The sequence below is a fragment of the Rattus rattus genome, chromosome 6 (assembly GCF_011064425.1).
Source record: "Rattus rattus isolate New Zealand chromosome 6, Rrattus_CSIRO_v1, whole genome shotgun sequence".
In the NCBI taxonomy this organism is placed as follows: domain Eukaryota; kingdom Metazoa; phylum Chordata; class Mammalia; order Rodentia; family Muridae; genus Rattus; species Rattus rattus.
The window spans coordinates 78,103,592-78,128,238 of NC_046159.1; the positions used below are offsets into that span (position 1 = coordinate 78,103,592).

General features: G+C 38.8%; 1 protein-coding gene across 2 annotated transcripts in view; it reads right to left on the reverse strand.

The window, feature by feature from the left end:
- Grid2 (glutamate ionotropic receptor delta type subunit 2) overlaps positions 1-24,647 on the reverse strand; it is a 1,431,657-nt gene that overhangs the window by 140,113 nt on the left and 1,266,897 nt on the right. For both annotated transcript variants that reach the window (XM_032906395.1, XM_032906394.1), the window contains exon 14: positions 8,774-8,940. In XM_032906395.1, coding sequence (XP_032762286.1) covers positions 8,774-8,940 — 167 coding nt within the window. The remainder of the gene's footprint in view (positions 1-8,773; positions 8,941-24,647) is intronic.

Sequence of the window (24,647 nt, forward strand, 5' to 3'; positions counted from 1 at the left end):
TAAGATGATAAAAAAAAGTAGAAAAGGGCAATTGGGAAATATGATTAGAAAGTTGACATGAACATTGAATGCAGAAAGTGACGAAGTTGGCGAGTGGACAGCCAGGGTAACAGCAAACCCACTCCATTAGTAGTCTCACTGTGTCTACTTTCAATTATCACCACTGGGAAACTGTGGTCCAAAATATTAAGTGAAAAACTGTAAAAAGTGGTCCAAAATATTAAGTGAAACTTTCTAAAAATAAGATATTTTAAGTTTCAAGTCACATGGCTTCATGCTATGACCCGGTGGTGTCTTGTATTCTTTCGTTCAGGATGTGAGTTTTTGTCCTGAGTATTCACACTGCATAGTCTACCCACCCTTTTGCCAGTATCCTTAGGCTGATAATACTGTTGCAAAACCAAAGTGCTCGTGCAGAAGTAACCCCCATTTTACTTAATAATGGCTCCAAAGTTCAAGACTACTGAAGTGAAAAAGGCATTAGAGCATAAAACACAGACAGTCGGCTCAACTCTGGTTCATACATGCTAATGCTACAAAACCTATGGGTAAGTAACTACGTAAATATGAAGTTTAGTATTACTGGTTTTAGCATTTATCCACTTGGGATCTTGCATCACAACCCCCATGGATCAGAAGGAAGCGTTGCATTAAGATACACCCAGAAAATGTTGACTGGTAAATTGCTAGAACCTGCTCTCGTTTTTGAAAAGCATACTGACATTTAAAGTGGGACATTTGAAGAAAGAGCTAATAAAACTAAATCCTTCTAATATTTGAACACTGCATAGCTGGCAAATAAAGTATGAGACTCCCCGGCTTTACATGAGACATATGTTTCCCTGACTTCTGCTTCTCCAATGATAGAAGTTCTAATAAAATCAGCTCTTGATGTGTAGAGTCCAGCAGGGACTGGACTGTCACCTAGGAAAGAAACTGCTGTGTACTAAAAGCAAGGTATTTCCTGAAGCTCAGTTAAGCTGTCAAGCTACTGTGGAAAAATCTCTCTCCCCTCATTTTCCTCCCTCTTTCTTTTCTCCCTTCCCGGGCTCTCTCCTGGCTAACTATATTTGGAAGGCAGCTCATTCTTCCTCAGGGATGTCAAAGCTGGAGATGGAAGTTGAAAGGATCTGTGCATACTCTTCTGGCAGTTTTCACACATACAAAACAGAACACTTCTGGGCAGTGTTATAAATATCGGTATTATAGAATGTGCCTCAAACCATGTTCTTTTTAGAAGTGCGAATGAATTTAGTACTCTCCAGTCTCAGAGTTCAAAAGTCTAGGGCCGAGATTCACTGGAACTGGCAGATGCCTTAGGAGCTGTTGCCAAATATGTTAACTAATAAAAATGGAACTTGTCCTCTCTGCTGATATCAGGCTGGTTCCTCACGAAGAGTAGACACTGCTGAGAGTGTGGGGCATTTGGGGACTGCTTAAGTTGTCCCAATTCTTTCTCCTGTAGTTTATACAAGGTTAAAAAATTGTTCCACATGGTTCCTTATCTCTAAAGTCTAATTCTCATCCTCATTTAAACTCTATTTTGGGTACATATCATGTGTCATCTGGATTAGTGCTATAAATTTATGATATAACTCTCCCAGAGCTACAATCTAGATAATAAGTAACTAACACTACAACCTCAGTGAATCTTTATGGAAATTAAGCCTTTCATGTTTAGTATGCCTGATATTCCTTAGTGACTTCTGACCATGCTCATGGTCAGTCTGGACCATGACCAGGCATCTCTAGCCTCACTAAATGGAGTCAAGTTGTCCCTTTGTCCTTCCATCTTCTCCAGGACCTGTTGGCTGTATGCCCACCATTTTGATGCTTTGTAAAAATTCTTTCTCCTGTCCATTCTACTTCACCAACTCTGTTTGTTGCTGGGTTCCATACAGTCAATGCACAGAACTAATAGTTTGAAAAATGCCTGCTTTTTCTCTCTCAATTCTTGAGGCTAAGCATTGGTTCAGGATGCCTGCAAGGTTAATTGCTTCTGGGATTCAACTCTCTTGGCTCTCTGAAGGTCTGTGCTCTGATCTTCTCTTCTTACAGGAACATCCATTATACTGGATAGGGCATAATTCATTGACTTTATTTAACTTCAATTACTTCTTTAATATATAATCACATTCTAAGTTACTAGGGCTAGGATCTCTACATTATGGAGAATACTGGCTCATCTGTTCTCCAACTTCAGTTGTTGAATTATCCTTTCAGTGCCAATTCACCTAGGAAACCGTGCCAATACTTCCACAGACTCAGATTTCTCTGTGTTCCTAGCACACCTTACATGAGCAGAAGGACACTTATTCACCTGTTCAGTAGACAGTAAATGACTTACACTGAATCTGGATTATTGTATAAATCCATTGCCCATAACGAATGCATGACCCTTCATAGGTGGTCAACACATACTTGAGAGCCACCAAGTGTAACTTGAGAGCCACCAAGTATAACTGGGGGGCCACCAAGGCCCCACAGATTCCCATTGCAAAGAACCCTAACTGCCAGTCCCTCGCAGAAGCCCACACTTTTGTATAAGACAGGATTTCAGTCCCTTTCTATCTTTAATAAACCCGACTTTGCTTTATTTTTGGCTCACTCTGAAGTTAATTTAGCAAACTCCCAAATGCCGGTTTTAGCTGGCAGGGGCCGTGGGGAGGGGTCTCTAAACAAAGCTCCTCGGGCCATTGGTCCCTTTGCTGGAAACAATTTTGTGTTTTCCCTTTAGGCTGTTTCCGAAATTTTTATGTGTCCTCAAGGTTATTTTGTACGTTAGTCCTCTAATGGGAAGCATCGACCTAGTCACATAGATGGCAATGTTGAAGTGGCATGAAGTCACAGAGTAAACAGCCCGCTAATAGAGCTGCGTGGACTTTAAATTGTAATTGCAGGAGTAAGGAAGGCTTGGGAGCTGGTGGCTGATGTTCCTGACGGGGCCCATCCTTCCTGTACCATGTGAGCTCCAAGGAGTACTGACATTCTTTTAGAACTTGCCCCGTGCAATCTGGCAGTCCCGAGACTTAAGTCCTGTGTTCTCAAAAGAATGACTCCTCTGTTCTGCCTGTGAAAATGGTTGTGTACACAAGGGCATTTCTGGTGGCAAAGAAAGGAGCGTCCTAAGCTGTGGGAACACATCAATTGGCTGTCTGCTGCCGGGGTTAAGATGGATTTTCACTGTTGGCAGAAGATGTGAGAGGCTCTGACGGTGGCATGCGATGGTTCGTTATTTACATTTTTCCGGAAGGGATGTCTTCACCATCTTTTGTGAGATTATGCAGACTCTGTATCCTAAAGGTAGCCAGTTTTCAGTGAGTGATTTTTACAGATGATGGTCACAATGGCTATTTTAGGCCTAAAATGGTCACCTTCACATCTGAATAAAACTGAATCTGATGATTTTGTATTCAGCTTGCAAGCTCTACAAACCTTTGTTTCATAATGGAAAAAAAATTGTAGCATGCGTATGAAAGGTTTCAAGGGACAACTCCATTTAAGCTTTCGGTTTGTTCTCCTTTTATTTTAATCAGTGATAACACAGAAAAGCTTTGCTTGAAGTTTTTTTTTTTTTAAGCTTTTCTTTGAACAAGCCACTTTTCTCATTTATTTTTTACAATTTTATACATGCACTGAAGGTCAAAAAAGTTCTTAGGTTTAAAGTAGGACATAGAATTCTGCATAAACCATCCCAAAGGGCCCTTTTTTAAAATGTAAGAAATCTGAAAGGCAGAGTCAGCAGCACTGGCTTAGGACCTAGAGTAGACACCACTTTTTATTCCCAGAACAGAACTGCCTGAGAAAGGAAGCCAAAGGGAGGCTCCTGCATGGTTTGCTTACACATTCATTCTCCCTTCCCACACCTCTACTCTAGCACAGGACAGGTAAGTGACTTGCAGGTTTTAAGACCCTTAGTTTACAGGGAGGACAGTGGAAGCATTGACAGAGGTTGCCCTGTTTTAGTTTTTCTCAAGATTAAACAAAACAGAAAAAAAAGCAAACAAACAAAAAACCAACTATGCTTCTATCCTAAATGGAAACAGACTGCATTCTCCTAGTATAAAAAGATAAAATTTCAGAAGGAATCACAGCTCTTTAAATTGAGTTCATTGAGTTAACATTAGACTTGTTTGGATTTCCCCCTCACTTTGTGATGGACTGGTGACTGTCCTGTTTGGGCTGATATCTGCATGTGGAAGGGCTTTAGAAGTTAGCGATATGTGAGTAGATTTTTCCCATGTAGACAGGCCATCTAAGCTGAGGCAGGTAGTAGGGCAGGAGTTACCCAGAGGCAATGTGAGGTCTGAAATTAAGGCAGAGACACGTTAGCCCCTAAGAATCTCAGGTGCCTTGGAAATCATTTATCAAGTATGCTGGGTAGTTTTACACCAACTTGACACAAGCCAGGTCATTTGGAAAAAGGGAAATGTAAGTTGAGAAAATTCCTCCTACTCTATTGCCCTGTGAGAAGGCCTGTTGGCACCTTGTGGTGCATTTTCTTGGTTGAGAACTGATGTGAGGTGGTCCAGCTCACTGTGGGAAGAGCAAATCCTGGACTAGGGGTCATGAGTGTTATAAGAAAGCAGGCTGAGTAAACCATGGGAAACAAGCCAGTAAACAGTACTTCTCATGGCTTATGCGTCAGTTCCTGCCTCTAGGTACTTGCCCTATTTGAGATCCTGTCCTGACTTTAGTCAGTGATGGCCTGTGATGCTGAATTGTAAAGTGAAATAAACTGTTTATTTTTGACCATACTATTTTATCCCAACAGTAGGAATGGTACCTAAGACAGCAGGGAGAAGGAGAGTAACTTGTAGATCTTTTATATATCTTTCTGTCCTTATTTTCATCATGTCTGATTCAATACTTGCTATGGACTTACATTCTGAACATATGAAAATGGAGTAGAGTCTAAGGGCTACAAATCTATAGGCAGGAAGAAATATCAAGGAATAATACTAAGGAGAGAGTTGACCTCTCTCAGGGTCAACTGTCCAGTGCTGGTCTTTCCTTTCTGGACTTTGTTTCTTTGCTGTAGCCTATACAAAGATGACTTTATAACACATGACAAAGTATCACTCCTCTAGTTTAAGCTCACAGGGAATTACTGGATTTTTGATACGATGCAGGTGGGCAGCATTAGAGTTGAGCATTTGGTGTGTAGGACACAAAATTTCCTTTTTCAAACAACGAAAACTAACCTTGTAAGTTTTTCTTCTCCCACTATGAAAACTAGGGAAGATTTAGTGACTATAACTGGTAGTATTTTTACTAGCAAGGGACTATGATAAAACAGACACGACAAATTACTTCAATAGAGACAATGGATAAGCATGTGATGACCTAGCACCAGTTAATGTCAATAGTCAAGTCTTTGAAGGAAAAGAATTGTTTTGGTGACTAGACTGAGTTATAGAGACTCTAGATGGTCAATGGTGATTCCCTGGGGACAGTTCATGGACGCAGTAGGCACAACCTGGGTAGATTTGAAAGATAGGCCAAAATGTCTGACATGAAATGTCTTTTGCTTGGTGAAGATGAGTTCATGGTTGAAATAGGGTAGATATAAAACAGAAATCACAGCTTCAAACTAATGTGCAACGTGGTTATTGATTCTATGTGAATAATCCCTGATTTCTCTCATGTTTCCTTTGCTATACATTTGTTCTGTAGTTCTCATTTGTTTATTTCCTTGCGAGTCAGGGTTTTGCTATGTAGACCCAACTGACCTTATTATTCTCTTGTTCCAGACTCCTTAATGCTAGGATTTCTGGCAGCACGCTAGAAAGTCCTAATTGACTAAGCGCAGTAATCATCCATAGTGGTGTCTCACAACATTTAGATGAGCTTAAAAGAACGTTGGTGTCATCAACATATGATTGTATTTACAAATAAAAGTATCTCCAAGTGTCCTGAAATATACCACAGAGTAGAAGAGACCAAAGAAGCAATAGAAGACATAAACTGGGAAGAATATCAGGAAAGAACGGGAAAGTTAACAAACACCTATTAAAGTAGTGTTTCTCAGCGTGACTACTACAGCAGCAGTAACTGGAATTTGGTAGAAATGAAAATTATGCACACCTCAGATTCAGAAATGCTAGGGCTAGAGGCCAAAAATGATTGTTTTGTCAGGTCCCCCAGGTGCGCTGACACTTGCTTAAAGGTTGACAGGCGCTGTCTCAGGGTGAGGCACCGAGCATAGCTGAGCTGGCCTTGAGATTTATTAAAAAAATAAAATAGCCACAGAATACTCACACAGCTCAGGAATGATCCTTCCTCGGAATGGAAGGTTCAGAGTTTGCTGTGTTTACTCATTCTAAAGGCACTCTTTTCCATCTTTCTCTTTCTTGTTTAATGTCAGAACAAGGGCTTGACTCTTTCAACACACTGTCTCCCAATGGCTCTTTCTTACTTTATACAGACAGCTATACCCTAACTCTGCATCTCTTTTATCCATCCTGCTAAACCTTCTATCTCGTACTTCTGATTTTTTTCTTCTCACAGACATCTAGGTATCACTCCAAATTCAGTGCACACAAACGCATTTTCTCACTTTCTCCTCCTCCTGTCTCCTTCTGTGTTCCTATTCACAGTCCTCCAGGTAAGTACATAGAGTCTTCCCTCCTCATCTTCCTTTCACATTTCAGACTTTGAAGGTTCTAATCCCAGCCCAGCCACTTATTAACGATAATTTAACCATCAGCAGAGCTGTTATTTTGTCAGCTTTCCTGACTATAAAATGGGACGCCAATAGCACCTACCTACATGTGTTCTGAGGACAAGGGGTGGAGTTAGTCAGCATGAAAACTTTAAAGGAGTGCTTCGCACAAGGGTGTGGTGAGTGCTAGGTGCTGGGTTATGGGTTGTGACTCTTTCCCCCATGTTCCTGGACTCTTCAATTGTCTCAGCTTTCCTTCAGATTTGTTGTAGGGACAATACAGTTGACTATTCCATTCACCAGGGCATCTCAGACACTATCACAGATCACCCAGGCTGGGATAAATATGGCCTCAGATTAACTCCCTATATGGAGGGGACAGAAGCACAGTTATGCTAACGGATAGATTTCTTTCTTTTATGAATGAGAAGAATGAGAAGCGCACCAAGCTTGTTGCTTGTGTTGATGCTGTTAGCATCATTTGATCACAGAGCAAGCCACCCTATTTCTGCAAGGGAGGATGCTTAGGGAGGTGGAACTGAGCATAGTAATTATCATTGTTCTGTTGACTCATCAAAACCTCCAGATTTCAGTCATTTGCGTGAAGTCAGAGTTCTGTCCCCAGCACCCACAGAAGAAGGCTCACAATGGTTGTAATTCCTGCTCCAGCTGCTCAAATAACTTAGGTAAGAGGGGATTTGGAGTCTACCTATTAAAGTCATGATGAATTAAGATTCTTCTATGAAGGAAGAACTATCGTCTTGGTTGATTAGAGCTGTGAGCTACTTGCAGGAAAAGATGATGGGACATAAAAAATCCTGAAGCGGTATCTCAGTTTTCCATTTCTGATGGGCATATGGTTTCTTTTGCTCAGCTGCTGTAAGACAGTTTCAGTTTTTATCACCCACTCTGTTCTTCTAATGGAGGCTTTTCAGTTTGGTTGATTATATGTCTAAAAACCATCTACATTTGCCTTAAACAGATGCCAGCACTCTATTGTGAAGGCAAGTACCCGGGCAGGCATGCTGGCTGTTTGGATGAACTTACTCAAGTTCAGCCCAACCACATATGGTAGGCTGTTGACATGTTAGCATGGGTTCAAAGGCCAGCTCTGCCGCTCACCTTTGTGACTTTGGAAAACTATAAACCTTCAAATAAGTTTTCCCAAATGTAACATGAGGTTAATAACAGTGTTTTGAATATTATGTTGGGATTACATTACTTCATATAGATAGTGGCTTAATTATGCATTGCACCTCTGAATTTCCTGCTTTTTTGCTATCTACGATTTGAATAACCTCAGCTGAAATTTATGCTTTGTGCTTGCAGTCCGAACCTAAGTGCCTCTCTTATCTGGCAGTATCTTCTAGTGAGTAACAAGTAATAGAAGGAACAATTAGTGTCACGTAAACAATATCTCTACTTAGAAGACAGTGACTCTCTCTGAAGTCAAAATTTGTCTTGTAACTAGAGCGAGACAGTGTAATTCTTTTCAACAGAAATTATTAATGTTAGTTAAATATATTGTCAAACTTTCTTAAACAATTCCCTGTCATGGAACATTCTAGTTCGAAGCTGGATGTACTATCTTTATAACCTTTTCCTTGTGTTCCATAATGAGCACTTCATATGCATGTTAATACCAGATGGAGAATTTTAAAGGTTTTACCATTTCCTTCACTAAATTCAGATGAAGATTTCCCATGTATATATCTGCAAGTTAGTATTCTAGTTTGGTCCTGAAGTACATTTTGGGCTTTAATGTTTCTAGAAATAAGTTAATTCCCACAACTTCATGCTGTTCACTTCCTACCATGTAGATTAGTCTGCCTAGCGTCTGCTGTAGTTTGTAGCACATATACTCTACTTGGCACATGCAAGTTTTGGAGAGTAAAAGGAGTTATATACAACAATACTTTCCTCTTATTTATGGAGAAACAGTACACGTTTTAGACAAGAATTTTCTTGTAAGACACACTTCTAGAAACCGTTATTTGTGCAATGCTTTTTGTAACACAAAGGAAAATGTGATGGAAGAGACAGTGTGGTCTAGTATATTTTTAAGGTCTAATCGCCTCCTTTTTTATATAGATCATTTAATAGCCTTACCTTTGTGAAAAGACATCACGGTAGGGACTGCCATGCTGCAGTGCGATGCCATACCCCCGGTCAGCAACAGTATTTCCAACAGTGTAGAAGGAACAGTCGGGGTCATTGATGGCCACATATTCCAACACAGCTGCATCCCATACAAAAGCATAGTTTCCATATTTTACCTGTGAAATTATGGGGGAAAACAAAATAGGACTTAAAAATCCATAGGATAATAAGTATTACAATGGTATATGCAAAAATTATAGGCTATAAGTGTTTAAGTAAACTCATATTTCTGTTTCTGTTAGTCTATAGCTCTTTAATTCTGGAAGTGTGGTGAAGGTAGAGTAGTGTTCATGCTTTCAGGCACTGTGGCTTATAGTGAAAGCAACCACGAATTATAGTTGTCATATGGAATGCAAGAATGTTCAAGACATGTTTCTCGCAGTGTGTCTTACCACTTAGATGGTCATTCATAGGACCCTCAAAAACTATACTTCTACAATAGTTGAGAGATGCTGATTCTGTTAGGCTACTAGGCCGCCTCCGAACTAGGCACATTTCTTCACACCCGCCATGGCTTCCTCATGACCTATGTTTTACATAAATGCTCACAATTCACATTAAGGAGAAATTACTAATACTGCTCTATCCATAAATTTCACTCTGCCTTTTTTGTCCAACTGAGTTCACCTCTTTCTAAGTACAATTATGGAGGTCTTACAATTAGAGCCTAAATAAGTCTGTTTTGAGTGTTATTTTAGTATGTGTTAGAAAATTTTATTTTATGCCATATCTTCCTTTCCAAAGAAGTCCCTTTCCTTGAAGGTCATTACAAGGAGGGAAACAATTGTACAATCTTCTGTATCAGTTGGGAGCATAAATTCATAGTGGGTCATCTAGAATATATTTTAGTGAATTTTTTTCAGTCAACAACAATTCATATGGGAACCTGCCGATATAGTTTGGATTTGTCATGTCTTTCCTACTATGCAAAGGTCATGCGTGGAATACTAAGGCTGTAGCTGGTCGTACTGTTCAGAGGTGGGTGGATAATGAGGGCATGGACTTCATTAGTGGATTACTCATTGACAGGATCACTGCATGCATGTAGGCAAAACAATCAGATACACAAAATAAATTGAAAACTTAAAAAGCAATAAAAGAAGCAATTATGATAAATATTTCAATGGTTTGTCTAGAAAACTATTAAAGATAAAGATAAAATTTAAGGACTTCATAGAACAAATAATTAACCCTAAAGTTAATTTATTTGTATTAAAAGAAGAATGTACTATTATTAAAAAGAAAAGAAGGCATCAACAATGGCTCAATGACTAAACTGTTTACTATGCAAGCAAAGGATCAAAGAATCGGGTAGATCCAGGGTGGGCAGGGCAGCTCTCCTATACTTTCTGCCTTGGCAGGCAGAAACAGGCTCCCCAGAACCAGCTGACTGGAGAGACTAACCACATTACTGACTAGATTTGACAGAGAGTTCCTGCCACAGTGAGTAAGGTCAGGAGGGAAGGAGGAAAATTCCTAAGACCAACTTCAGGCCTCGGAACATCACAAATGTGCACGTGTATCCACATGTGCACCTCTATACCTTTGAACATGCATATACACATGAAAAAGAAGATGGAAAAGGGACGCTGGTTCAGTGTTAACACAGTACTGGAAAACTGCATCTTACAAAGGTGTGGAGCTTCATAAAAATTGAAGTAGGGTCAAAGAAATAGTTCAGCGGGTAAAAGTGTTTCCTATTGTTCCAGAGGACCCAAGTTCATGTGGGTTGCAACCATGAAACTCCAGCTTCAGATACCTCTGTCTCCTGAGGGGATGTATACACACACACTCACACATACACACACAGACAGACAGACAGACATACACACAGACACACACACACTCACACACACACAGACACACACACACTCACACACAGACACACACACACACAGACACACAGACAGACACACACACAGACACACACACACTCATACACACACACACACACACAGACACACACACTCACACACACACACACACACACACACACACACACACACACACACACACACACACACACACACACACACACACACACACACACACACACACACACACACACACAGATACACAGACACACTCATACACACACACACACACACACACACACAGATACACAGACACACACACACACACAGATACACACAGACACATAGATACACACAGACACACAGACACAGACACACACTCACAAGCACACACTCACACACACAATCACACAATTAAAAATAATCTTAAGAATGCTGTGCCACATGATTCTTTGACAGGTATGGTGGCTTTTAATCACAAAACTCAGGAGACTGAAGCAGTCATATCTCTGTGAGTGTTAGACCAGGCAGGGCTAAACAATGAGTGAGACCCTCTCTCAAAAAAATTGAAATAATTCTTTAAGACATTTGTCGATACTTACAATAGTCATTTATATAGTCCCTTTTGTTTTGTTTTGTGTTTTGAAGCAGAATTTGTCTGTATAGGCCTAGCTATTCTGAAATTTACTCTGTAGATCAGGCTGGCCTTAAACTCGAACTTAGAGATAAACATACCCCTGCCTTCCAGATGCTGGGATTAAAGGAGTAATCCACCAGTGCCTAGCTTTTTTATAATTTGTAAACAAGGAAGAGAACATTTTTTTCAGTGAAATAGAAATATAGTCCTTAGGCAGTCATAGTATTGTATGCCTTTAATCCCAGCACTAGGAACGCAAAGTCAGGCAGATTTCTGTGAGTTTAAGGCTAGCCTGGTCTACAAAGTGAGTTCCAGGGCAGCAAGAACTATGTAGTGAGACCTTATTTCAGAATAAAAAAGAAATATAAAGAAATATAGAGTCCTACAAGGAGCAAGCCATTAATAAGTCTAATGGTGTTGTTGATTGGTCAAGAAAATGATGCCTGCTATTATTTCAACGTGGAACTTATGATGCTGTTTATGTCATGCATGTTAGCCCATGCCATAACAGAGGAAACAAAAACATGACATCATCCTTTCTTTATGACATAGAGACAAAATTATATTAATTTATGACATGAAGAATTGTTCAGGAATCAGCTGAACAAGTATTTGAAAGTATTTTAACTGAGACCAACTATAAGTAGACAGATACATATAACCCGCTGTCCTATAATTTACAAATAAAATATAAATTATTTGAGAAAAACTCACTTACAGTAAATACTACTATTTTCTAAGAATTTTAATAGGTCTTAAAGACCGTACATGAGAACCTTTTCTATATAAAGTGTAGTATATTTCCCAGAGTACAGATGCTTTAAAACTGACATATATAATGTTTTTCATATGTATTATATTGTATATTATAAATGATAAAACATGTTTTCCTCAAATCATTTCAAACAATGCAGTTGAAGATTTATAATAATAAAAATGATGATAATAAATGTTATTGTTGTTATTCTTGTTGCTATCTCTTTTCTTTCTTTTTCTTTTCTTTTCTTTCTTTCCTTTTTATAAATTGAGACAGAGTTTCACTATGTGGCTCTGGCTGTCCTGGAACTCACCAGGCTGAACTTGAACTCACAGAGAACTGCCTGCTTCTGCTTCCTAAGAAAAAGGTCCTCTATGGTTAGGAATATCCCACTTTGCTACTAAGAAGTATTCTAGTGCTACAGTTACTAGTTTGTGAGCTGTGCCATTGTACCCCAATATATGGTAACATTATCGTTACTATTGCATACACTATTCTACAAATTTAATGTTAGGAAGCTTTATGAGTGCATTTTTAAAGAGAAGCATTAAAATTGTGAGATGATAGCCTATAGAAAGACCAATGAAATAATTTTTAAAATGTTCTTGGCAGGTTTTCATTGCTTAATGCATGCAAGCACTGTCCTTTGAATGGTTTTAAACTATCAAATTTAAACTACTGAGAAAATATTCATCAGCAAAGTCTACAACCACTTTTCAAGAGAGAAAATAATTGAGAAGCTGGTTTCGAAAATATCCAATCCATCTGACTAGGTGGTAGATGTTTTAGAGGACTTCAACTAACTCTTGTTCTTGAGGTCATGTTTGGATTAGGAGCCTAAATCAATGGCATTGATTTATTCGCTAATGTGGGGCTTTGTCTAGATTAAACAAAGGGCAAGAGTATATCTGAGTGCTTCCTTTTCTTATATTCCAGACCCCATTGTGAGAAAGATGACAAAACGTTATCTACTGCCACTGTTGTCCATATATAGACCCCAAAGTATTAAGAAGCTGTGGTACACTATTGAGGAAATGAAACCTTCAAAGATCTCACAATCTTTAAACTATGCGTGCTATGATAATGACTGGTCCGTCAGGATATGTCAATTTGTGCATGGTGACATGAATGTTTTGGGAGTACCCACCAACTTCCTGATTAATGTCTGCTCCATGAGACGGAGCTCATTCTCAACACTTTTTTTTTTCTTTTCCCTTTTTCTTTTTTCTTGGATTTTTATTTTTATTATTATTTACATTTCAAATGTTATCCCCTTTCTGGGTTTCCCCTCCCTATCCTAAATTCCCTCCCACTGCTTCTATGAAGGTACCCCCCACCCACTCCATCCTGTCTCCCTGCCCTGACATTACCCTACTCTGGGGCATTGAGCCTTCATATTACCAAGGGCCTCTCCTCCCACTGATGCCCAACAAGGCCATCCTTGGTTACATATGCGGCTGGAGCTATGGGTTGCTCCATGTGTACTCTTTGGTGGTTTATTCCCTGGGAGCTCTGGGGGGGGGGTCTGGTTGGTTAATGTTGTTGTTCTTCCTATGGGGCTGCAAACCTCTTCAGCTCCTTTAGTCCTTTCTCTAACTCCTCCATTGGGATTCCTGTGCTCAGTCCAATGGTTGGCTGTGAGCATCTGCCTCTGTATTTGTCAGGCTCTGGCAGAGCCTCTCAGGAGACAGCTATATCGGGCTCCTGTCAGCATGCACTTCTTGGCATCTGCAATAGTGTCTGGATTTGGTGACTGCATGTGAGATGGATCCCCAGGTGAAGCAGTCTCTGAATGGCCTTTCCTTCAATCTCTCTTCTACATTTTGTCTCCATATTTCCTCCTGTGAGTATTTTGTTCCCCCTTCTAAGAAGGACTGAAGAATCCACACTTTTGGTCTTCCTCCTGCTTGACCTTCATGTGGTCTGTGAATTGTATGTTGGGTATTCCAAGCTTTTGGGCTAATATCCACTTATCAGTGAGCATTTCCAGCACTCTTAATGCATCCAAGAACTTGTGGTCTTTGGCCCTGGGGGAGAACTTAATACTGTATGAACATTGTTTTACAAAGGAATTTAATGAATTATTGCTATACCCACCGATCAGTGCTTCTCTCACTCTTTATCAGAGAAATTTCTTCTTGAGGTAGCTTTGAGACAAAGACATGCTCTCCAACTGGTTAATATACAGAGAAAAAGAGACGGTGGACAAGACACAGCCATTTTCCTAATGTTCAGAAAACTTTGTGGCAGAAAGGGAAAAGACAACATAAGAGCTGGAGAGAGGAGGGCACCTTCAGGAAAACAGTCTTTTCTGAACCCAGCAGGAGAGCTGAACATATACACTCAGAGCAGTTGTGGTGGCATGGACAAGAGTGGCAGCAACTCACACCAGACAATATCTTAGCATGGAGGGGGTGGGTGGGCACAGAATCCCACCACTAGCGAGGTGGTTTTGGCATTTGATAGCTTCTAAGGAAGAAAAGACATCTTTCTTCAACGGTGTGAGCCCTGGTAGGTCCCGGACACACTCCATTTCTAAGAATAGGAGAAACTGGACCTGATTGGGGAAAATGAAGAAAACTGAAAGTTAGGGGGGTAGTGAGGATGTAGGAGAAGTCATTGGGTCATGAGTATGGTACACACTGTATCAAATTCTCCCTTAATAAAGACATGGGAGGATCTCAGGGAAGTCAGAAGAGGGGAAAGTGCTACAAGAATATATTGCTTGAAAAAACTCTTTTCAATAAAATGAAATTGAAAAAGAATACTGTTTAAAAACAGGTCCTGTTGTGATTGGTGGACATTGATATCTACTGATGCTCAGTTCAGAAGGCCTTATAGCAGTTCCAGAGTAACAAGAGTTCGAGGATGATAACCCTCAGAGGGCGTTTGATTGCTAGATTCCTACAGTGTCGCCCCAGAATTGCTTCATGTTCAGTTCAAGGACTTTCCATCGAGATGTGTGCTGGCAGTTCTCAGGGACCCTGTAAGACTGAATTTTTGAGGGTGATGTACATCTTGAGCTTTTTCCATCATCTGTTTACAGGTGGATCATTGGGACAAGTTGCACAATGGTTGTAGCACATTACACAGCCCTACCCACTGCTTCCGTTGAAACACACAGGAAACACATTTTCATGGAGAGGAACCGAGACAGTTTGCTCAATTATTCTGGTGACTGAAATAGTTGTACAAAAATTCAAATATTTAAGCTCCACATCTATGTACCTAGCTGATTAAACACAGATAGTCTATGGAGACCACTTCTCCTTCACGCACACTCTACTAAGCTAATCATCGTTTTTGCAAGTTTCTTCCTGTCAGATGAGGAAAGGTAAACTTTCAATATTATTTTCTCAAATATTTGCATTTCTGGACTAGTAAAGAGAAAAATGAAAAAAAATATATTTGAAAACTAATGCTCCTCAGTATTCATTGGAAGATGACACATTTCTTTGCCTCTGTGGACTGTCCTTGTTCCTGTGCTCCTATTCTGTACTCCCATGATGAAGTGATGAAGAAAACACTTGGTAGTTTATTACATAATACCCTCCATGGTAACTGAGAAAGCCCAAACTATAAGCAAATACACTTACCACCTACCATTCTACAGAACTTAATACGAATTGAGAGATCAATATTCATTTTTATATGAAGCTTTAATTTACTAAATTCGTATAGGCTCACATCAAAACCCAAATCTACAAAAAATAGCAATCATAATCTTTTATTAAGGACATTCACTGGGAACAATTTTGGAAAGTTGAGATTTAAATGAAAACAGTAAGGTAAAATGTTTGCTTATTGACAGCATCCAGTATTTATTTTTTTATGAGAATAGATAAAATGCAAGACCTCTTTAGATTCATAAAATACTCTTTCCTATGAATTTCTTTGATATTTCCGACACTTTGAGACAGCCGAGTCTATGGCAGCCAAGTCACAGATGAGGTGATCCAGCTTCCTCCAAGCCATGCTGCTGATCAGTGGTCATTTGGATCTCAATCACACCTACTACAGTCATTCCAGAATCTTAAAGACACACTTTCATGGAGACATTGTCCACTGGAAAGCAAATGTAGGTGAGGAGCAGTAATCCTCACCTTTAAGGCACAGAGCATTGACTTTGAGAAACAACATTTATGTAAATAAATATATTGTGACATAAGATGTGAAATGCAGCTTCTTTGATGTTCTATAACCACACTACTAAGATAAAAGGACTGAGGTTTTAAAAGAAAAAGTTGGTGTTTGTTAAACTGTGGGGATGATGACTGTTCATTTACGTTGTGTGGTCGCAAAACCCTATGTGACCATTACTCTCTAAGCTTTTCTGATTCTCACCATCAGAATGAAGAAATGTTTAGCAATTAAAATAAGCCTGAGAGTGGAAAACTTTAAGATTAAAAGGTCTGAGAATAAGGTCAGCAAAATAAATTCTAACTCATATAATAGTGGTCCTTGTAATTCACTGTCCATTTATGTCCTCAAGATGAGATGGCTTTAATATTTATTACATGTGGACCTAGGTGCTGCCCTCTTCCACTATAGGCAGATTGATAATCTAGCAGTATTCTGAATTTACGCAGCACAGTAAATGATGTTCACGTCCACATTTGAGTGTTTAGGATACACACACACACACACACACACACACACACACACACACACACAGACATGCATGCACACATGCACATGCATATACACAGGTATGGTTTTGTTTACTGCTGCTTCAACTCTTGGCCTGCCATACTTTTGTGTGCTTTATTTGAAATTACAAGTTCACTTTGACATAGTCATCATATGGCACAAACTTTCATAAACAAGATACGAAAATGTTTAAAATTAAATCAACACTAACTTTTCAAGAGTGTCTTCTGTTAACACACATGCAAACATGTACTAAATAAACAAATGTAATAAATTAAGGCATGGCTGTTGCTAAAATGTTTAGGACTTACGCTTTGAAGTAAAGGACAAAAGAATGTCCTTTATCATAGAAAAACATTGAAAATGACAGGGCATAAAAGAAGTACGTTAAAACAAAAATATTCTTTTCTATACTCATATAATAGTATAATTATGAGTATTTAATTATGTTTAATTGTGTTTTTTAAAAAAAGTCATGGGAAGCCTGGCAAAGAAGGAGCTGATACCCTTGAGTCGTTCAATGTTATGTGTAGACTGGGACAAAACCTCAGAGAACAGTTAGCACTTTCAAAAATATTAAATAATTGTAGTGTGTAAAGTTAGGAAAATGTCAGTTTCTTTACTAATACTGCAGCTGTTTTTGAAATACTGTAACTAGTTTGAAAACAAGCTAAAATTGCTTTCCTGCTTTATAACCATTTTGGACCTGCATTGCCGGCGAGGTGATTCAGGGCGTCTCTATGATAGACATCTTTAACATGTTTAACTCACATGATGAGTTTAAGGAGTCAAGGCTGTGATTGGTATTCAGGAGAGAACCTGTGACATCACTCTCGAGAACTGGGGTCAAATCTCTCCAAGGTTAAGCCCTGGTCTTCCTGTTGGGTGAAGTCTATACTGTTTTAGCACTCAAGCTTTACTTTCATGAAGAACATGTTTAATTGGATATCATCACACAAGAGCGATGCCAGACTCAAGGAAACTGGGCTTGGAAGAGACACAAGTAACAAAGGATTTCATGTTGGATGATAAGAGAGAGAAGGTTTTGATTTCCAATGCTGTCCTGCTTGCAAGATCATCTACAAGAGTGGCGGGTTGAAGTTTGTGGGATAATCAAGCAATATCTGATTTGATTTAAAGTCCAGGTCACGAGGTGTAACCCATATCTGACATTTCTTGTGTGACCAAGAACCTGAGGCGAGATAGCTCAGGCTCCTGTTGGCAAAACAAATACTACTGTTCTCAAACATAAACAAAAACAGAACACAAACAATACCCTTAAACAAGCAAACAAAAAAAAAAAAAACTGTGGCACTAAGATTACTCGTAATGGCACTTTGCTAAACTCATAGGTAATCGCCTTGTTATCAGCAGAGAAGCTTCTTCCTGTTGCAGATGTGTACTAATACAGAGATGGAGTCAGGTATAACGCAAAGAAAGGGATCTCAGAACATTCAGCAGCGAAAGGGATGTCTCCACCACAGCTGTCCCCTCAGGGCCTTGAGAAAGAGGAGGCAGAAAAAGTGCAAGAGCCAGGGAAACGGAGGATAACAAGAAAAGACGTAGAAGAGTCAAGATGACTTTTGTAATAGACACACTCTGGAAATAACTCACTAACTCACTTCTCTTACAACGTGTTGATCTATTCACAAAGTCTGAACCTTCGCCACCTGATGATTGCTTCATAAGTGCATAGATGATCAAGGTCAGTAAGTTTTTGTGGAGACATTGAAGACATTAGAAATCACTAATCAGCTGATCTAATGTAATCTCAATGCTGGTTAGGCGTCTTGACTAGAGCAAAGAAGACGGAGGGATAAAAGGTATTGATCCACCTTTTAGATAGATAAAATTCACTCTGGGAAGCCCTGTAAAGGCTTTTACCATGGTCATTTAACCATTTTGAAATGTCTTCATTTTTTGTCTATTTGTTATACTTGTCTTGAACTTTCATTGATGCATGTAAATCCTTTTAGTGATAATTGCTGAGAAGGAAATATTTTAATGAATTATTTTAGTTTGCAAGATTTATTCAATTTATTTATGTACGTGTAAATTTGTCTGTGTCAATGTGTGTGTACATGCATGTATCTCCAGGGCTCCTTTAGAAATGATGAAAAATTGGTATACGAACCACTTTTAAGAGTTGTCCCCATGTTCTGCAATAAATGTCCAAGTCAAAATGAACTCAATGGTATTTTTTTTTTTTGGTCTCATAATACTTTGTCTGGGCTTGTCTCTTCTCCTCTGCTTCTCTTCTTTCTTCTTTTTCTTCCTCCTCCTGCTCCTTCTCCTCCTCTGCTTCTTCTTCTCTTCTCCTCTCCCCTTCTCCCTCTCCTCTTTTGTTTTTCTCCTCTTCCTCTTTCTCCCCTTTCCCCAGCTGGTCTTTTGCTTATGTATTTTATGGTTTCTGACCTTGTAATTTTAGGGGATTTATGTGTGCCAACGTGTGCCTTTATCTCTGTATGTGCTTCTGGTGGTGATTTTCCCTTGGCCCTTTGCTTTTCTGTCTCTACATTTGTTTTTATTTTATCTTGTTTTAATTTTCTCTCTTCTTCTAGATGCCTGTTAGTTTTCTGAGAAAGAGCAAGAAAGAATGAGGATTTAGTAGTTGGGGAGGTGGGAAGGATCTGGGCAGATCTGGAAATGGGAAACCATAATCAGTTTATGCTTAAAAGATACTGCTCTCAATCTTGTCAGAAATCTACTAACTGTACCATTAAATGTTTAAGCTTATGATAGAGACTCCCAGTGCTTGACAGTTACCCACTAAGGTGTTGAGAAGATAAATGCATAGCTACCAGAGACTGTCTGGACCGTGGTATGATGACCGCTGAGAAACACTGCCATTGCCTTGTCTACTGCCAGGGCTTGGTCTACACTGTGGACAGAACAGGATACCCTGAGAGTCAAATGTCTCACACTACCTAAGCCAAGGTGGGTAATTTCTCATATCACACGTATCTATTACACAGAGTAAAAGCTCTTTGCCTCTGGACTTGAAAGCCCGACTGACTCCGTCCAAGTTGCCATGAAGACCACAGAGACCTGGGAATTGTTTAGGACCACGGATGAAACTCTGTCACTTTAATACATTTAATATATGACTCCTAGATTATAAATTATTCTTCCCCAGATTTCTGACTACATTGATAGCTAAAGTAACTGTACCTTGACAGCTAGAAAAGAGACCTAGCTTCCTATCCTAAGATAATCCACTACTGTATTTGCTCATCAATTTGTTAACTAGCACAGACTGCCACATTTCTTACAGACTTCACGATAAACAATACTCAAGTTCAGATGTAAGCTTTCACAAATGTTGCCTGTTACTTCCTTACCCAAACTCAGTTTCCAGCAAGGAAATGCTTCATATTTCCTCTTCTTGCAATGACACTGTCTTAGCATTATTCGAGTTCTTATAAATTTGCCTAACCTTAATAAAATATTCCACTGTACAATCCAATTATATCAACACAAATTCAGATTTTAAGTTTTCTTTGATTGTCTTTTAACTAAATTTAAAGTGTTTCTCATGCTGAATCTATACTATAAGCTATCATACTCAAATATATGTTTCATTTGATTCTACTTTAACTATAGACTTACAGTGTTTCTCTTGATATATGATCAACTATATTCGCAAGGTCAAGGTTTTGATTTTCCTTTGCCTCTTAATTATAAACTTAATTTTTTTCTCATTATACATATTCAGTCTCCAAGACAGAAGAAAAAAAAGCTCATCTTGTTCCTTCTACTACACGAAAGGTTTTTGTCTTCCCTAAGCTCACCTTACTGTACATATTGTTAACAAACTTGTCTCTTCTGTAAACTTATAAGCTACAGGAAACTCACTCAGATCTACCTCTCATGGACCAAATAGACTCTGTCCAGATAAGTACAGCTATCGATTCCTGAGGGTAGAATCCTTCTGTTCCTGTGACTGGGACTCACCTCTCTCCCAACTACCAAGACATAAGGGTTTCAAATGTATTTTCAAATATACACCTAAACTTCCAAATGTACCCATCATTTTTTCTCTCAAACGTATTTATTTTCTACCTACAATATATATGTATTTTTCATCATCTTGTCAAGACCAAGCCTTTACTCCATCCAGGATGGTCCAGAGAAACAACCCCCAGACGCCTCAATCTTCTCTCACAGACACAGATGCTGCTCCTGGACCTGTTCCTCCTGATCTCTCCACAGATGGTTCCACAGATGCCGGACAGCAAGGAAACAGCCAACTCTCCTGAGATTGGACCAACATTCCCATACTCCTTTTCCTCGGTTTCCTAGAGATGCATTGCTCCAAAGTCGGAAGTAGCTAAAGACCATAGCAACCCTATTCCTGCTCCACCATCACCCCCTTTTTAATTTTTTCCTTTTTAATTAAACCAAAACAGGGGAATGTTGGCATTTTGTCTGGGCTCTGTCCCACAGTTACCTGCCAATAACTAGGTGTGACTGATTCACTATAAAAGAGGCAGCTTTCCCCCTCCTCTCTCTCTTGCTTTCTTGCTCCTGCTCTGTCCCCTTGTTCCTGCCCCCTCTCTCTCCCCCATTCCCCTTTCCCCTCTCTCTGTGTGCTCATGTGCTCATGGCTGGTCTCCACTCCTCTACTCCTCTCTCTCTCTCTCTCTCTCTCTCTCTCTCTCTGCCTTTCTCTGTCTCTACTTCCTCAGTTCCCCTCCCCATGCCCTGATTAAACTCTATTCTATACTACACTGCTGTGTGGCTGGTCCCTCAAGGGGAAGGGATGCTTCAGCATGGGCCCGCAGAGGCACCCGGTCCTCAACACCTGACTGCACATCTACCAAACGCATCCATTCTCTCTTTATTTTATAAAACATAACATATATAATCTTAGAAACACAGTTTGTCTCATGAGATCATAGGATACTGGATTGTTTCATTTCTATTTAATATTATGCCTGGGTATTTAGAGTAAAAGATAAAAATAATGTGTCTTGATATACCTGGAATGCTGTCCTTTGGGATCTTTTCTATAATCTATTTCCATATGAATAATGAATACAACTCTGTATAATTTGAGAAAAAGAAGGAGGAAGAAGTCACACAAAGGCCTGTCTGGTCTACATAGAGAATTGCAGGACAGCTAGAGCAGCATAGTGAGACCATGTCTAGAAACAAATAAATAAACAAAAATGCCTACATCAATTACAGAGCTATAAGAGATTAAAAACAGCTACTTTATCAGCAGACATAAAAAGCATACTAAAATATTGTTAAACTTTATAGTATACAATGATATATAATTATATCCTCTCAATGTTTTTATATATATCTTATTTATGCAACTATAAATTATCACTTTTAGAATAAAAGCATAAGTGTTTTAAGCCACACATTAATACTATTGTAATTAATTAATGTTCAATGGACTCATTATCATTTTGTTTAAATACAAACACTTCAACAAAAGTAAATAATACAGCATAATATATCATTTCAAATCCATATTTTTATGTTTTATGTTAAAGTCACAGCACACACATAAACTTATTATATGTTGTTGTCCAAATAGGCTGTGTTCTGGATTGTTTTCCTAAAACTTTAGTCAATATGTTAGTAATGGTTATTGGTATAATTGATACAAATTAGAAAATACAATCTTTTCTATTTTTTCTCCTCACTATTGGGGTTTGAACCCTGAGCCCCATATTTGTCAGGCAAGTACACTATGACTGTGCTACACCCCTAGCCCAGAACCGTATGCATGTTAGGCAAGCACCCCATTACCGAGTTTGAGCTACATCCCTGACCCTGAACTCATTTATTTTAGTACTTAAAACTGAATTTTCCAAAAAGATTAAACAGTTCAAATAAATATAAAATCCTTATTGAATTAAAAACTGAAGGAGTGTATATAGTATATTTATAAAATGAATTTTATACTAACTGTGAAATCCAAAATGTGATACCCACAAAGTTATACTCTTTACATAGAATTTAAACAGATTTCTGTGATAATAGATTTCAAAGTAAACAACAGAGAAATTTTAGAACAAAATTAGAATGCGGTGGACCAAGAGTGAATCTTGTTAAGTAGATAAGGATAGTAGATCTGAAAGGGAGATAGCTAAAGCCTCCAGAGAAGCCATTAAAAATGAAATCGAGGCACATGCCCTTCAAGCATTGAAAAAAATGCTCAGTCACAACAGTAGTTACACCGGTACCAGATAAAATGACAGTGGGCCACTGTTTCAGACCTATTAGTCTGACATGTATCGCTGCTAGTGCAGATGCATGGGAAAATGCATTTTCTCACATTGCTGGTGGAATATACTTCTTTTCCCCCCTGAAAGGTATATCAATGCAAATTAGAAGATATACCAATGACTTTTTGACTGAATGATTCTTTTCCTAGGGTTTGCATTCTGGGGCGGGGGTGGGAGGAGTGAGATTAATGCAGAGGGTACTCAGTGTGTCACTGTTTACTGTGGCACTAAATTGGACACAGTGGTAATGATCTTTGCTCCAGGGATGATAATGCACCATGAAACATGATGGGACTTTTAAAAGAATCATTTCATGCTATGGGAGCCTCAGAATGGTCTCTATTATATATTTATAGAATGAGGAAAAAGTAAGTAACAGAAATTATTCATAATATAACCCTATTTCTAAAAGCAACAGTAACCCAAAACTGTATAAACTTGAGTGTATGCAACATGCTATCTTGTTATTAGAAAGCTTAGATTAAAAATGTAGACTAATACAATGTATCCTATTGATCGCCTTTTAATGCAGAAAGTGAGGCTGGAGGTAAAGAAGAGGAAAATGGGAGAAAGCTAAGCAGAGGAGTAAGAGTATTACGGCCTAAATGCTATGTGTAGTTACATGTACACATGTAAGAACATTATATATGCATGCAAATACATGACTATAGACAACCGAGTACAATTTTTGAATAATTTATGTTAGGCAAAAATGACATTTGTAGGGATGCCTTTACTTAGAAATACCTCCACATCTTTTTCTTGTAGGCTTTGAATTTTCCTTTGACTTGGCTGCCTCCTGTTTTCACCTTCAGAGTGCTCAGATTACACATGAGCCACACCACCCATCTTCAAAGTATGATTTGGAAATATAACTTTGCAATTACATTGTAAAATAAATTACATAATTTATCTTTCATAAGAGTAATTTGATTTTACTTTTAATTGGATTCACTTTCTATATTAAATATCACTTACTCTTATTTTTCATTTAATTCTTTAAGTGTCTGTTTGTTGTTGTTTTTTTTCTCTTGCATATTTGTTTTCCTCCTTGATGAGAATGCTTCCATGTTCCTTGATTCAATCCAATTATCATCTTTATGACATACACTAAATTTCTTCTCAGTCCAAGCATGACATTTCCCTGGAAATGTGTTCTTGGGTTTGAGACTGTGTTCATGTCCCTTCTGGATGACTTTGTGGCATTTCTATGATTTCCACTTATGTCATGCTGGCACAATATCACATCATCTCTTTAGTTTTGTTGAACATCATGTAACTGAAAGCTACTGGTGTGCCTGGACTGCTTCCTCTTCACCCCCTCTCATCGCTTTCCCAGTGTCTAGCCCTCAAACGGGATACATGCCTACTGTTGCATCAATTCTTTTCCTTGAACTGTATTAATTCAACAATCTGAGTCTGCCAATCTTCAAATACTGGAAATGACTAAATACTCGTAGAATATTATGGGTAAACATGTATTGGTTACTACTAACTGTGACATAGCATAAATTAGAGGATTTATGTAATGTGGGTGCATGCCAGACAGCACTGCTCAGTAGTACGTTTTAAAATGCTGACAGTGATTTGTATTTATGCTGTCCAATATAGTAACCACTAGCCACCCAGGGTTCCTTAGCATTTGAAAGGCGAGTGATGTAACTAAGGAAACACATTATTAATTCTATTTGTGATGGTTAGTGTGAATTGTTGACTTGAC